Here is a 16,344-nt window from a genome sequence, read left to right as displayed (position 1 = left end):
TTCCCTTACTTGATGTTCCATTTAGCTAATTACTCTTCCTGCATACCAACCTAAAGTATCCATACTTCAAAAAACTTAAGTAACAATTTGTGAATAAAAATGTTACAATTGTACTGTCTACTCAGCTTGTTTGCTCTGATCCTTTCTTTCACTTGTCTTGATTATACAGATTCTGAGATATTTGGGTGATGTTTTAGTCATCTGTCTAGCACAGATTGGTTTTTAGGTGTGATTGCAATAACTAGGAGTAATATTAATAAACATATCTGAATTAAAGAATAAATATTGTTGTTTTCTTTTGGTCAAAGAATCTCAGTAAAAACGGGAAGTTCTATTATATTTGTAGATGGGATGATAGAAGCAGTATAAATTCAACGTTATTGCTGCTGTGATTCTTCCTCATTTCTCAATGAGCTCTGTTTTTTTTAATGCAGAGACTTGAAGGGTGTTATAGTCACTCTCAGTGATGATGGGCATCTTCAGTGTTCCTACCTTGGAACTGATCCTTCCCTCTTCCAGGCTCCTAAGGTTGATTCTAGGGAAATAAACTATGAAGAATTTGATGCTGAAATGAAAAAGCTTCAGAAAATCATCAAGGAAGCCACAAAAACACAAGGTATGCTTCTCTCTTTCCTGTAGTTGTATGTACTTTTAACTACCTGACTTTCCTTTTAATACTTTAAAATATTTTAGTTTATTTTCATACTTAAACCATAATTAAATTTCATGTGGGAAATGTAGTTTTTAATAAAGTTTAGATTTTAATAAAAAAATGTACAAGCAAAATCCTAGACTGTAAGGCCCTTGGGTACAAAGCTTTTTCTTTGTATTTTTGTAATGCCTGTTGAAATTTCAAGATATTTATGTCAGGTTGCAGATAATTCTTACTAGGGCAAGGGTCAGAGAAAAAACTGACAGTGCGTGTACTACCCAAAGGCAATAAAATGAGTTTTACAGCAACAGTCTGATGTACTTAAGCTTCAAAGAGAGAAAAAGTATTGTCAAATTAAGTTGTATTATTACAAATGGCTTCTTAAGTCATGCAATTAACAAAGAATTACTTTTGTTAAAACAACTTTTCTGTTGCTTTCAAAAGTGATTGTATTTGAAGAATATGGTGAGAGATATCCAACCCCAAATGATTGATCCTGATAAATTCTGGAATTTACATGCATTGCTAATAACTTGCATTGCTTTGGTCAAGGGTGGGACATAATTTCTAGAGAGTTCCTTCAAAGTTTGTGTTTTCATAACTGAGTGTTTAAACAGTGTATCTGACTTGCACAGGGAATTGGAAGCATGTGATTTTACAGGAAACTATGGAAAAATCTTAAATTAATAGAAAGAACCAATTAAAATCTTTTCCTGATGATAGTTAGCATGAGATTAAAATAGCCTAAAGAAATAGGCGTGGCTTTCTGTGTGAAAAAGTGAAAAAGCTGACAGCTGAAATCCTTATGTTAGATTATGTTAGAAATAAGAAATATGTACCTGCAATAGTGAGCTTGATTCTACAAATCCAAGATTTCTTTTTTTTTGTAATTGCATATAACTTTGTCCATTATTGTGATCAACTAATATGAGCTTTTTAATGTTACAAATCCAGTAATTGGTTATTTAAACATATAGATGTGGGTAAATTCCATTGATTTTTGAAGGCAGCCCTTCTTTATAAGTGTTTGACAATTTTGTCTGGCCATCATAACCAAAGGAAAGAAAAGCATGATGGTAAGAATAAATCCTTTCGAAGTGAATTGATTTCGGTTTGTTAGTTTTAACATACTGTGTGGAAGATAGAGAGCAAAAGGAAACGTAGCTGTCCTTTAGAGCTTTTCTAATTACTGTCACGGTATGATTGACAAGTTTACTGTGAATATTGTTGGCCTTTTCCCCATTCTATCCTTTTCTTAATTCTTTTTCTTCCTCAATCTTTCTAAACTGATCTAAGGTGTTACAGTGGTGTTTTCAGATGAGTTTTTATGAATGCTCTTTTCATTGTGGAGATGCTCTAATGATGTTGTGTTTGGCTTTAACTGGACGTGAAACTTGTGAGAAAACCTTTTTTACAACAAAATATTTTACTTAGGAAAAATGCCTTTCAATTTTGCATCTTTTGCTTTGCTTTATTTTGGCTTTATTTCTTAGAACTTTAGCTAAAGTCTTAAAAACACTGCAAATCATCTCTGGTTGAATACAAAACACTTCTGAACATTGGTCACCATGAATTAATCATAAGTATGATCTTTAAAATGAGCCATTGACTCGTCTGTCTTTTGGATTCACATTTGTGCAGTAAGAGCTTGTGTTGTTTTGAAAATATCTACCCTTATATGGAAGTAATTTTTCATGTTTCATTTTGAATTCCAAACATGGAAGGTATTTAGAATTAGATCATCATATAAAAAAAACCTCCTTAGAGTAGTTGTTTCCATAAATGTCTTGTATTTCTGTCCAGTGCTGACCATTAAACTGTTGAACTTAAGCTGTTTTATACATTTTGAAGAATAAGGATTTACATTATAAACCGAGGAAATATTTTAAAATCTTAACTGTTATACTAACTTAAATCTAATGTTACTTGCATCAGTCTGGATGACATAAGTGATTAAACATAGGTGTTTTGGCTCAGTTTAATAGTAACGAAAAGCTGATGCTTATATGTAAACATTGGTTGTGATATCTGTCCTATTTCTAGTAGAAAAATGACTGTATGACAGAGGTTGCATCATAGTTTGCTTGAAGAAGTAACCTGAAGAGAAATGGTTAGGAAGGGATGGAAAAGGAAGATATTTTCTTATCTGTACAAGTGGAATGGATTGTGCTGAGCTATGTGCGATTGGCAGAACCAGTTGTGTGCAATTGTGGCAGTATGAAACAGGCCTAAGCTTCTTTAGTAGGTGGTATTGGAAGAACATATTTTTCTATTAAAGGGAAGCATTTCTTTCTGAGCAGGAGGAAATAAACACCTGTCTTCTGTCTTCATCAAAATCTTTTCCCTTGATCCTCTTGTTAGAAAGAGATAATGTGCTGCCTACTAGTTCTGGGTCACTTGCATGACCCTATGTGTAATGAAACTCTTGCAGCTTTCTGAATGTGCTCATGCTCTCAATTATTCAATTAATGGTGCAATTTAACACATTACCTTACATTAAGTCTACTGTTTGCTACTTCAGGAACTTTACATTTCCTGTTTGGATTTCTTTTTCTAATATATTTCAGAAAAACACAAATACCTTAGGGCTTGTTTCTGGGCTCTTAAGAGCAGATTATGTGATCCCTCATGGTTTTTAAGTGCCTAGCTTTTAATCTTTACAATTTTTTTTTTTTATGTACGTGAATCTGCATCAGGTTTTATATCATGAATGTGAATGATTTTGTAGCATTCTTTGCCTTGTATGTTGACAGTCCTGGAAATCATCAGGTAATGTATTGTAACCAAGCCCCATATAATGTTCTGTACATAAAACTTCCATATTCCTTCTTATGAAAAGGAACTTCTAAAATCTATATTAATTTTACTCTATTAGGCACTTTGTGTCTCACATCAAATTATTTGGATGAAAAATCCATGAGATGTGTGGTGTGTATTTTGGAAATAGTTGTTTATTGTAGGTATATTAGTATATGCATGTGAGGACAAAAGTTTAAAAATTCCGTACAGTTTCTGAAGATAATGGATAGTAGGTATAAAATCTTGTTACAGAATGCATCTAAACCCCAGGTTTAGGTTGTCTGTAGAATTTTATAAAATTGGGACATCTCTTTCATCAAAAATCATATGCATTGTAATTTTTTTCCTTTACACTAGTACGTGTAATGATGTAAGTCTGAAACTTGATGCTGTTGAAATTGTATTATTTTTTGAAATGTAAACTGCATGTTTCTTAAAGAAGAGCTGATTTACTTTTAATTTTTTTTCAGATATTTTGCCCAAATCTGAAAAACACAGAGATGTAATTGTCACAGCAGAAGTTTCACCAGATCTGGATGCAGAATCAGTATGTACCTGTATAAAAAGGAAATTACTCTGAAAACATTGGTTTCATACATAAGTAAATAATGCTTGATCATGGATAGTGACTACTACGTATTTATATTTGTGGGACTGAGCTTCTGCATGGCCCCCATTTTTCCATCAATTAAAATGCACTTTTGTTAATGATTTTAACTAGAATTATGAAAATCATTTAGTATCGTCTGCTGGGGACATTTAGATTCTTGGCTAAGCAAACGTAAGTGAGCAAGAACTTAGGATCTGGAATAGCTTTGTAGAGGTTAGAATTTGTAATGGTGAGCACTTAATAATGGGGGGGCAACAGCAAAGTGTTACGCTGTGTATCTTTTAAAGATAGAATAGGGGAACCACTGAAACATGCATTGTAACAAATGATCTCTCTCTGGTAAGGCATCATTGAATATTCTCTGATGTGGCAGCCTAAATTCATCTTGTATATACATGTAGTTTGTGAAAATTAAGATTCAAGAGAGCTTATATTGTCTCTTAAAACTTTTCACTTAAACATTGCAGAACATACTAATTGTACTAGAACATGTGTAATTAGTCATTTCTGGCCACAAATTTCTGCAAAAGTGATTTTCAGGGCTACTTACTGTTTAAAAAAATACACAAGGACCTGCTTTTTAATACTTTTACATATATATTTGATGTATTTATTTAAATTCTGTTATTATTACTACTGCTACCTCTACTACTACTACTCTTTGATAAAGACACCTCTCTGTAATTTATGCTAGTGTCCTAGCACTTGTCTGCTGAAAAAAGGATGGTGTGACATGGTCTTGGCTAGCTGCAATAGTCTGCTCAGAACACTTCAGAACTGTTAGGTCTACAGAATGCTCTAATGCTGCTGTGCTTATTCGCTCAACCTTCCAGATGCAAATGGTCTGTTTCTTATATAGGTAACTCAATATATCAATAAAACCACAGCCTTGAATCTTTATTTCCCAAGGCTGTCCATATATTTTAGCTTCCTGTGTGGTCAGCTTTTCTGGCAGTTCTGTCAGTAGTCATCTAGAAAGGAAAAATCTGATGGGATGGTTCATGGGGAAGGATCAATACAGCAAATGTGAAAACAATTTTAGGGCTTCTGCAGTGATCTTGCAAACTACAGGCTTGCAGATACGACTTCTGCACAGTTCGAAATAATGATGTGTGTGGTAAAAGCAAAGAGGATATAGATATATTAAAATGGATTAGATAAGCAAGTGGAGGACCATTATGGTTATTTAACACCCACCACCTCCTGTGTATGGCCTCTGATCCACAAAGTGCAGTTGATTTCTGGAAGTTGAGTATGGTAAGGATCAATCTCTTTGCACCCCTGCTATTGCTTCAGGATCAACCACTGCTCACCAGAGACAGTGGGCATGACAAGCCAGTATGAAAGCAACTATCTGATTTTTATCTGAAGAAGATATACAATGTACAAATGAAAGTCTTATTTCTAGAACCTAGAATGCCTACCAGCTTCCTGACTGCTTAGGAACTTTGCAGGTGTGGACTGGCATGGTGGGGCGAAAAGGAGGGTGGGTAAAGGGCATCAGATTGTTCTTAGTTTACTCTTTTATCACAAGAAGTTATAAGTTCAAGTCAGTAATTCGGTATTATAGTAGAAGTGAAGTCTTTAAAATAAAAAAAAACCTAAACGAGCAGAAATGTTTTCTGAAACTGTAGGGACTTGCCTGTTTCAAAATGAAAAAATAAGCATAAAATAAGCTAGTAAAATAGACTGCAAGATCAAGATGAATTTTGAGTTAGATGGAATTGCCTATTGAAATAGAAATTAGCAGTAGCAAGACGTTTGCTACAATTTTCTTTTTAATTTCAAAATACATTTCAGATTTTAAGATACTGTATGATGATTTCATGGTACGTACTATGGTGTGTATGTAACACATTGCCAGATTGGAAGTCGCCTTTCCCTACTGAATAACAGAAGGTATTTTCAGAATTTAAGTAAATACACAGAGGAAAGTAGTGTGCCAAACAAAACAGTTTTGAAATATTCATATATACATCAGAGTGTATTAGTTTCTTACATACACAGCATTCATGACCTTTTGCTATCCTTTTTGCAGGCAATTTCAAACAGAGGCTTTACATTTTCAGAAGGAACTCAGAAATGTATTTTGTGTATTTTAATCTGTCACAGGAATGATAAGTCCTTTACCATTAATTCCCTGTTTACCAAGTTGATGGTAGGAATGTAATATTGGATTTATTGTGTTCAGTCATTCATGTGTAATATTGAATTTTCTCTGTTTTCATCTTTTTCTTCACAGCAAGCCATTGACAGTGAGGTAAAAGCAGAGTCAGTACCATCAGTCACAGTAAAGGTACTGTGCCTAACTCAAACAGTAGCATTCAAATAGTGGTGGCAAATTTTAACAAACCTGTTACTTTGTGTCTTTCACTTAGATCATGAAAATGAGTAAAATTTGAAATGCAATATGTAGTTAATTCTTGTTCTTCTTAGTATGAGAAGGTGTCATTCTAACAAGCCTTCTGCTGAAGTTAGAAAGCAATTGGAGTTTTATTTTTGATAGGCTTATCAAGAAGCAGACACAAAAACATTATTAGGAAGGAATGAAGTTGTTTTTGAAGTTAACAAGAATATTTTTTCCAACAATTTTCAAAGGCAATGTTTGGTTACTTGAAATGTGAATTTTGTTATCTTTAGCTGCCTTTTTAGTTGTCAATATGCAGAAATGGACTTTCTTTTGTAAAGACTTTCATAGTTTTTGCTACTGAAAAGAAAATCTAGGAAAATCTAGTTTGAAAATTGACATAATTTCAGTCCTCCGTGAGAGCCGCTGCCTGTAACTGATCCTAAAGAAAGTATGTATGAGTGCTGACACGTGCATGTGTATGCCAGTGTATTTCTTAGAATTGCCAAAAAAGGGTCATGATTTTTATTTCTGGGTTTGGGAGGATCTTCTAGGAATATCAGTGGAGCCTTATTTTTGAGAACCTTGCAAGTTCTCCCTCTGTCTTGAGTGAAAAGTTCAGAGAGTAGTTGGACTGTTTATTGAACCAATTCCTTTACACTAATGTGGTTTAGTTGTACTTGGTCCAACATCTTTTTCTGCATTTTTTAAATGCCAAAATGATATAGGATAATATCCTAATCCTGGTAAAGTCTGTGATAGTTTTCCTCGAAGAAGTTCAGATGAACAGTATTGGACTTTCAGTAAGGCTGTTTGTGAATGTAAGGGTACCTTAAAATGTGTAACGTAAATTTAAATTACCTCCAGAAAGGTACGACTTTATCAGCCTTCAATTTATGTTGGAGCCAGTATATTGTGTGAGTTATTACAGAGACAGGTATTGTGATTATAATTATCAAATTTGATTTTTGGAGAGTGGTAATTTCAGTATTGAGAACACAGGTAACTCCCGTTGCTCTCCATCATCTGCTCATTATTGCTATTGTAAGGCCAATGGCAAACACTGTTTAAAATGAGCATGGATGTGTTTATATATTTCATAAGCTTTTAAAACAGAAGACTTTAGAATTTTCCATTGTTTTCTTATTTATGAATCTTATACCTTTTAATGAAACAAAAATAGTAAATGTAGGGGTTATTGTGCATTCACTTTTTTCCAGGATATTTTTTCCTGTGGCAATTTAATTTAACTGGTCTTCATATGTCTCCATTCTAATTAATTGCAGTTGATGAAAAATTCCTTTTAATTAATGGATTCAACTCTTTAATATTTATGAAGTTATAAGCATTGGTTCTTATGTAAGTAAGAAACAGTTGTATGTTATGGTTGCATGTTATAACTTTTGGTAGACTAATTTGAACTTAACCACAGAATTTGGACAAATTGAGAACAATTCTGATAAATTTTAAAATTAAATATTTTCTTGATTTGTACAACTGCAACCAGTGCAAATGTATACCTTGCATGTTTTCTGCAAAGTAGGTATCTGTTACTAATGAATATTATTTGGCCATTGTAATGGTGGTTGTTGTACCCGCAACATCTGCAGGCAATGCATTATGCTCCAAAAAAAGTCCGGAATTTGTCACACTTATTTTCATATTAAAAACATAATCTTAAAATTTATTTTTGCACTAATGACAGGCCTATCAGAATAGTTAACAAAATTAGATACTTTTGGCAAAAGTTTCTGAGTAAGAGGATTCTTCACTTCAGGCTCTTATGTGTGGCAGAAAGCTAAACATAATTGAGAAATGCACTGAAGTAACGTTTGCCAGTAACTTTAAATGTCACTGTCTTGATGACAAATTTTGAAGTGTGCAGCCTCATGTCTTCATGTTTTTAGCTCATTTAGCTCTTGATTCAGTCTTCATTGCTCATCTTACTGAGATTCTGCCTTCAGAAAACGGGGCAAAGTTTACCTCATGTATATGCAGAGGTAGACATGATTCTTCCTTTCTAGCATTAATAGCGATGGATGGTCTGAGTGCCTATTTGCAGCCCAAATATATTGTTACATCAAAATAAATGTTGATGTTAATTCTGTTAAACTTCCTATCACTTGACTCATTTTATAACTAGTAACATTTTCCTAAACTGATTTAACCTGTCTGTAGTGAACTCCTTGGTAGAACAGCAACACAAAAGAGATAATAATAAATAGCAGGTACGATCTGTGTATATGCAGACCACATTCAGATCTCAGTCACTCCTGTACTTTCATTTTAGATCTGAATTAAGTACATTCTTTTGATATCCAAGAAGTAACTGCCTACAACAGAAGCAACCAGGGCTACTCCAGGTTTATGGTTAGATCAGCTGTAGAGTTCTTGTGCTGGGTATCCTATAATGGAGTTTTAGAATTTGTTTGCCGTAAAAAAACAAGTAGAACTTGACTCTGAAATTGTTCAGAAGACAATGCATTGCTTTTTGCAGTTAAGGAAGTAATTTCTTTGGTTAGCTTTGTTTTTATTATTTTTTTTTTTTTATTTCAGTCACCTGAAAGAGGCAACTTTTTATTATTTACAACAGAACAAATGCACATGACATCTGTCAAATTTTAACATTTTCATTACGCTTTAGCATTAGTTTGTCTTGGGTTAAAATCACAAAGAACATGAGAAAACCCCTCAGGTTTTTGCAGCCTTTCAAGTTCCTATGTTCCATTATTGGCTGTAAGTAAATCGGAATTGTAAAAGAAAATACTGCTTTTGACGTTGAAATTTGAAGTTCTTAAATATTATTGCTGAATCGCTCTTTGCATTTTTTTCATATATTTTTGCTGGTTATGTTTGTTTTCTGCTATACAGAGATCAATTTGCTGCTTCTGTTAAATACTACTTTATGTCACTTGATTTAGATAACAATACAGAGCAGAGTGACTGCGCAGAAACCAAACCTGGCAGTATGTGTACAAGCTCCATTAGCAGTGACCTGTGACCAGTTCGTCTTTGATGATTTAGGTAAACTATTATAGTACCATTACAGCTATTGTATCATATTACTTTTTCTGAGGATGTTTGAAAGATACAGTCCAGCCTCCATCAAGTGGATTGTTGTTGATATATGGCAGTTAAAGCAATTACAAATTTGCCTTGCCTGCACGCTGCAGCTTCTAAATACTGCTTGGTGGAGGAAGATGGAGTAGAAAGGAAGGTTGCTTCCTTGATTACAGTATGATGCATGGCAGGTGAGGAGAGGCAGGGTGGCAGCTTCATGATGGAGTAATGGCTGCAGGTGGGATTGCTTTGAAGACTAAAGGGAGCTGAAGCCCAGAGAATTGTTTCCTGCTGCCTCAGTTGGGCCTGCAGATCATTTCTGTCCTGCAATATGCGGTAATGATCCCCATTGAAACTGGGCTTTACTGGCTGCTGCTCTCATCTGAAAGGACAGTTCTTTTTCTCAACATCTGACAGGAGCAAAGTGTTGATGGCTTTGTAAAATATTAAAATCACAATATAAAACTGCTCTTTTTTTGATATTTGTGTTCAGTGTGCTGAATTGTTTTACTGGTTATGCTTCAAGATAATTACAAGCTGGGGGAGAGCATTTTGCATTTTACAAATTACAGAACTAAAGAAAGCATGTCCAGTGATTTGATAAAGGTGAACTGATGGAAACAACTATCATAATTTAGTAGAGTATTTCCCAAAGTGCTAGAAAGTATGTTGCTTTCATTTGGATGCTCCTATCACTAGATTTAATTTTGTATTGTTTTTAGAACCAGATTCATCTGAAACTGTGATGCTGTCTGTCTTTTTGAAGGGGAATTGTTCTCCATCAGAACTAGAAGGAAATTGTTTGGTTTCATACAATAGGCCAACAGGTAAGTCACTGGAGTTTTCAGATTGATTTGCCTTTTTTGAGGTCTTTTTCTTTATAAGTTTCTTATAGATGCTCATTTGCTATGTATCAAAGGCAGTGGTAATTAAAGAAGTGATGTGTATTAGTCTGGTGGTCAGTTTTAGTTAATATTTTATGTAGCATCATTAAGTTATGTAATTGGTCTTACAGAGGTAAAATCATATGCTTGTGGTTTGGCAAGCAGCTGTACAAGCTTTCCCATCCTGTCCTATCAATTCGCTTCTGTTCTGGTCTTTAAATGACAGGTATAGGAGAAGTTAATTACATCTTTATGACTATTCAGCCTTCTGGGCTGCCAAGAAATTTGACAGTAACTGCCTCCCCATAGAGGAGGAGATCTGAATAAATATTGGGAGTGATTATTCCTCACATCCCTTATGACAGTTGAACACACTCATGCTAAATAAATAAACTAACACATAGGAACAGAAACTAAGTAATTCTTTTTTATAATAACTTAATGACCCTAGTGATAGAATATATAAATTTACCCTGCTATCCATAGCTGAAGACTGAGTAGCTTAGTTTTCTATGCACAGCCTTGTGAATGTGTCAGGCTACTGAGAAACTGTATTTAGGCAGGGGTTCCGTGTTAAGTTATGCGGCATAAACCAATTTAAGCTGTCTGTTTTTCGTGTCTCACTGCTTGGCTTTGCTCTTGCACCTCCTCGCCTGTTGTGCTCACACAATCAGCAGTTATTTCTCAGCCAGATATGCTGTTTTGGTTCACTGTGCAAAGACAGAGTTGTGCTGGCACAGATGGAAGGGTGACATGGAGTAGACTGGCATCAAAGAAATGCACGTGGAGTTAGGGCTTCTGTGAAGGGTGGGGATCTTGAGTACCTTATCCTATGTAGACACTTTTATTTCATTTACTTCACTTCTCCCTTGAAATATTGTGCTTATAAAGATAGTATAGACTACGTGAGGACTGAAATGTTTATTTCTAGACAAAACTGAAACGTATGTTTTTAAACAACTGATCTTACCCTCTTTAGACAAGACTTGCAGATATGTGCAGAAGGTGGGAGAGAAAAGGATGCTTCTCCCTTTTCCTTGAGATCCTGCACAAACAGCGTGTACAAACTTCACTCCCCCTGTATTGTGACTCTGCTTGTTCCTTGTGAATGAGAAGCTGTACCTTCATAAGTTTCCGACTTATGGTTGGGTTTAGACAGGTTTTGTGGTATGACTGTGTAGGTAGTACACGACTGAATATCACAGATCCTCTGATTTTGAAAGCTTGCATTTTGTTCTTGCTTCTGTGATTTTGCTTTGCAAGACCAGAGTATCAAAATTAAAGGGTATTTCTCACTGGCAAATGAATGTATTATATCTTTCAGGTGATACTAGTTTAAAACATAAACTTGCACTTATGTTTTAGATATTATGTTGGGTTTTGTGAGCATTTGGTTAAGGAAGTAAAGGAATCTTGAATCTTAAGTATGTTTGTTTATGTGCAGTTCCCCAGAAGACATGAAGTTTAACAGAGCTGGGGAACTGCAGAAGAAATTTTAAAAACTTAGCTTTAATGGTAGAATTTGAAAGACTTCTAAATAAAGGAGCATAATTAAGATCCTGCTAAAGTTTTGGATATTCAATTAAATTGTTAAGCTGGGATAATTCTATTCAATTACATACAAATACTAGTGTTACTTGTACAAGGCAATAAAATCCTTAAGTGTAATATACTAGTAAGCAAAAATTATGTGCTTTTCTGGCTTCATTTTATCGGAGTAGGGACTTTTTCCTCTTGTTTTTAAGAAACCCGTATTTGTGGACCACTCGGTCTTCAGTGTGTCTCTGTGGGTTTCATACAGCTGAAGGTTAAGGAGTCAGTCAGCTGGATGGGATTGTACTATTGATGAATGTAGCCTCATGTCTGTTTTTTGGCTAGTATTATGTCTTTATGTATTGTCTACTTAACAAATGTGGCTTAAGTTCTTTAAAACCTCTTACTACATTACCTTTTTTCCTTATTTGAGTAGCATCTCATGTATTCTTTTTTTTTCTTTTTTCTTTTGTCCCATTGCTGATTACATGGTAGAGCTCAATCCTGAAGGTGAGTGAATGGAAAACATGCAAAGTTTGAATGGTTTCATGAATGACAGCATATGCTGAATAAAACAGATTTGGAAGGGAGCTGTTATTTCACCTGTTATTTCTATAAGTTCTTATCATCCTTGGTTTGATTCTACGATGGTGTGAATATTTGAAAAAATGGAAAGAAAATGGGGCTTAGACATAAGAAGACAATTACCATGGGAAAAATAGAAAGTAATAAAGACATTTCTTGGTGACATGTATTATACTTTCTCATATGTAACAGGAATTTTGTAAAGTATTAAGAACCTTGTACTTTGAGACTGGAAATGGAAAACGCAGTTGTATGTTTTTTCTTTACCATAGTTTTAGCTTCCCCCCCCACTCCCAAGTTTCAGCTTAGGCAGCTAAATTATAGCTTTTTTGGTGCAACTGAAATATTAAGGATTTATAGCTAATACTATGCTCTGTGGACTGAGTAGCTCTGAGAATGATGTCACTTAATCTCTCTTCATTTCAATTCCTATTGGAAACATCTTATTTGAGGCTAAAGGGCTGCTTTCTAAGAATACCAGCAATACAAAACATAGCTGGGGTTCTGGTAGATATGATACTCGGAAAAGGTACAATTTAAAAGACAAAACAGGACTGGAAAGTTAGCTTATATATAGGTAGACTAAAAAGAGAGAAGGATGGTTTTGCAATGTAGTTGTGTACATCTGTTGAAAAGATAGAGTCCTTTAGGAGATATTTTACTGACTTTAAAAATATATATTAAGTACAAATTCTCTCATGTTTTGTGGAGGGGAAACAAGTTGCTTTTCATAGATTTAGAGATCAACTGAAAGGGTTATTTCAGTTTTTTAGGAAAACAGAAGTTATACATACAGATGTATGTATATTTGAGTCTTGTTTTTTAATACTTACACTCTTATGAGCGTACCAAGTGAAGTAAAAAAGTACGTAACTCTGTTAATGGTTCCCTTCCTTTTCTGGTTTCTGGATATTTCAGGGGACCTTGAGGTGCCATGCAGGAAATACATGCTTGAACCATCTCAATAAAATACTACTCTTGGCCAGAGCAGCTGTCACCATGTGGCAGATTTCTGCTATGTATATATATATGTATGTATATACTATACAACATAATTTTAAAAATTATTTAAAAATAAATATAAAAATAAATTATTTAAAAATAAATGTAAATGTTTTGAAAGGGTAACATTCTAAAAATGAAGATTTGGATTTCCTAATCACCATGGAAATCTGATACTGAAGGAAATATTGTGGAGCATAGTAAAATTTGTGGAATTTTCTGGGACAAAATTGATTTGGGTTGCAGTGAGGTGCATTGGACTAGTTAAATTCAGGGTCATCAATACCAGAAAAAGCATAAATTATCTGAATATTTAACATCCTAAATTTGAGAATTGAGCTTTAATGTTTTTATCATGTACATCAGTGTTATGTTTCAAATATAATTAAGATGAATGCTTAAGTAATTTGGAAGTGAAATTGTACCTACAGTGCATGTAACCTGTATTAGTTTTCTCAGGTGAGTGCGTAGTATGCTTTTAGTATTAACTTATTAGAGAATGTTACAAAACTTCTGTTGTGTTTCAGATCAGAATCTGTTTTTTTTCCACATTTTTTCCTATATTACAGTACTAAAATTGTATATTGTGCAGTGTGTCACAACTCTAGATGAAGTCAGATGTATTATTAGACAACACCAAAGGACTGAGGAAGTTCTTGCTCCCGCACTTTGCTACTGCTTTGTGTTTCTTTATTACCATTTTAAATTCTGAAATATTCTAAAAGCTTTCCCAGCAAGAGTTTTTCACTGTAGTGATAAATATTGTTGGAACTTTTTGGTTTGGTTTTCTTACACATAGTTGTTTTGGACTCATCAACTAGATTTGTCTCCCAGTCCCCTTCCAAAGCCAGATACTCTTTGGTTTAGTTTTAATTTGGCCTTTGTCTGAGATATTGAAAAATTATGCTTATGATGAGGCAGGCTGAGAGCAGCCTATCTAGGAACAGCTGGTTTGAAACAAGAAGAAAAACATCTTGTTTTAAATAGAAAAATATTTCAAAATCTTTTTGGCTAGTTTTGTCACTAATTTTTTCCTGTTGATAAGTCTCCATATCCAAGTTCAATAGTAAGATACTTGTGTTATTTTTTCATCAAGAGAATATTTTAATTTTCCCATCAGATGATGAAGATACAGTTGAAGTGAATCATTCAGGAAAGGTCATGGGTTTATTGTCAAGTATTTTTTCAGGAATTTTCCTTGGAGACCAGGGATATCCTAGTTTTGAGGACCAGTCTTAAGCTTTCCGCTTGTTTTACACTAATTCTGGTTTTTACAAACTGCTGCAGAATAGTTACTTGGAGGCATTAGCAGCCAGCCAAAGGAGCTAATGATTTGACAAGAGGGTTGAATCTAAGCTGTCTAGTAACATTTTTCCCCTAAGAGAAGTCTTAGAAATTTGGCTAATAACTTTTGATTTCCCATACAGTTGAAAAACTTTACTTGAAAAGGTAAAAAATTTAAAGGTACTTCCAGTGGAAATTTTAACAAAAATTGAGAATTTTACATAGTTTTTGTTTTAACATGTTCCTTAATTAAAATATTAAAAATATCTTGTTATACCTCTTTGAGGAGAGCAATATGAAGTCATTTGTATTCAGAATATGGATATGAAAGATAAATCTGTATTCTTTCATTGTAGGAATACCGAAAGTTGCAGAGTGTAACTTCAGTCTGCCTTTGCGATTAATTTGCTTTCCAGCTCAACCTTCAAAAGCAGCAAACCACAAGATAACTATTGATACCAATAAACCTCCCATCAGTTTTGTCACCATTTTCCCAGGTAGGTTTTTACGTATGTCTGTAATAGGAAATGTGTCAGGAACTCCAACAGGATTTTTTGTCTCCAGAAAGTAATGAGGTAGTTAACAAAGCTAATGTCAAAATGTTAAAAAAGTATACTTTGAAAGAAAAGATGGCATAATAATTCAGTAATAATCCACCTGGGCTAGTATATCTGTCTCTGGTAAAACTGCAGATTTCTTTAACATGGTGGGCATGATGATCTGAGTTTTTACGTATCCAGAAAAGCATTTTACATAAAATTGCACAAACAGTCTTGTAATGGGGAAAATGTGGGCTTTCATTAAAAAAAGAATAAACAGGGCAAAGCAAACACGGTAGATGTTGTGTGTAAGGGGGACAGTTGCTTTGGAAGAAAGATTTGTGGAGTTCTTGATATATCAGTCTGGAGCTGATCTTATTTAATAATTTCATTAGCCTTCTTGGACCAGAAAGAAGACATGTAACTTGGTGATATTTTCTGATGCGCAAACCTGAGCTACATTTTATATTCAGGAGAATACCAAAAAGGTACGAAGGAGGAATTAGGTGCTATTTAGGCCTGGAAAAAGAAGAATGAAACTGAGTACTCTGAAGTGTAATGTTATGAAAATAATTTCTGCTGTAATTATGTACTCACAATTTGGAAGAGAGAGAGGAGGTGGAAGGTTACCACAGGAATACTCTGTGGTACAATATAGTACAATCATAAGCAAACAAATAAGAACTGAACATGCATTAGACAAAATTTTTCCATGCAGGAAATTAGTATCATGTTACTATGCACTGGCATACTGAGTGCTGGTTGCTGATATTAAATAAAAATTAATTCAAACTCAAAAGTGTAGAAAAAAGCTATGAACATTATCTAGGGATTTGAAGAGGAGAATTAAAAGAAAGTGACTCATTTAGCTTAATAAAACACAGGCAAAGAAAGGGAATACAGTTGACTTCAGTAAATATTTTGTGGCTGTATCATGGATCTAGATGATCATATTAGTACAAGAAGAAATGAATAAACAGGGTTTGTAAAGTGATTGTGAATAAGTTCAGTCTGGCAGTGATTAAGTTTCTAAACTTCAGAAGACTAAG

The 16,344-nt window shown here is 34.2% G+C and overlaps 1 protein-coding gene across 3 annotated transcripts in view; it reads left to right on the top strand.

The window, feature by feature from the left end:
* BBS9 (Bardet-Biedl syndrome 9) overlaps positions 1 to 16,344 on the top strand; it is a 310,952-nt gene that overhangs the window by 57,361 nt on the left and 237,247 nt on the right. For all 3 annotated transcript variants that reach the window (XM_040589505.1, XM_040589504.1, XM_040589506.1), the window contains 7 exons: positions 435 to 616; positions 3,922 to 3,998; positions 6,304 to 6,357; positions 9,330 to 9,432; positions 10,191 to 10,295; positions 12,381 to 12,395; positions 15,113 to 15,253. In XM_040589505.1, coding sequence (XP_040445439.1) covers positions 435 to 616; positions 3,922 to 3,998; positions 6,304 to 6,357; positions 9,330 to 9,432; positions 10,191 to 10,295; positions 12,381 to 12,395; positions 15,113 to 15,253 — 677 coding nt within the window. The remainder of the gene's footprint in view (positions 1 to 434; positions 617 to 3,921; positions 3,999 to 6,303; positions 6,358 to 9,329; positions 9,433 to 10,190; positions 10,296 to 12,380; positions 12,396 to 15,112; positions 15,254 to 16,344) is intronic.

The sequence above is a fragment of the Falco naumanni genome, chromosome 4, assembly GCF_017639655.2.
Source record: "Falco naumanni isolate bFalNau1 chromosome 4, bFalNau1.pat, whole genome shotgun sequence".
Lineage (NCBI taxonomy): Eukaryota > Metazoa > Chordata > Aves > Falconiformes > Falconidae > Falco > Falco naumanni.
Note: the sequence above shows the minus strand (reverse complement) of the source record. Positions and strands in the feature narration are given on the sequence as shown.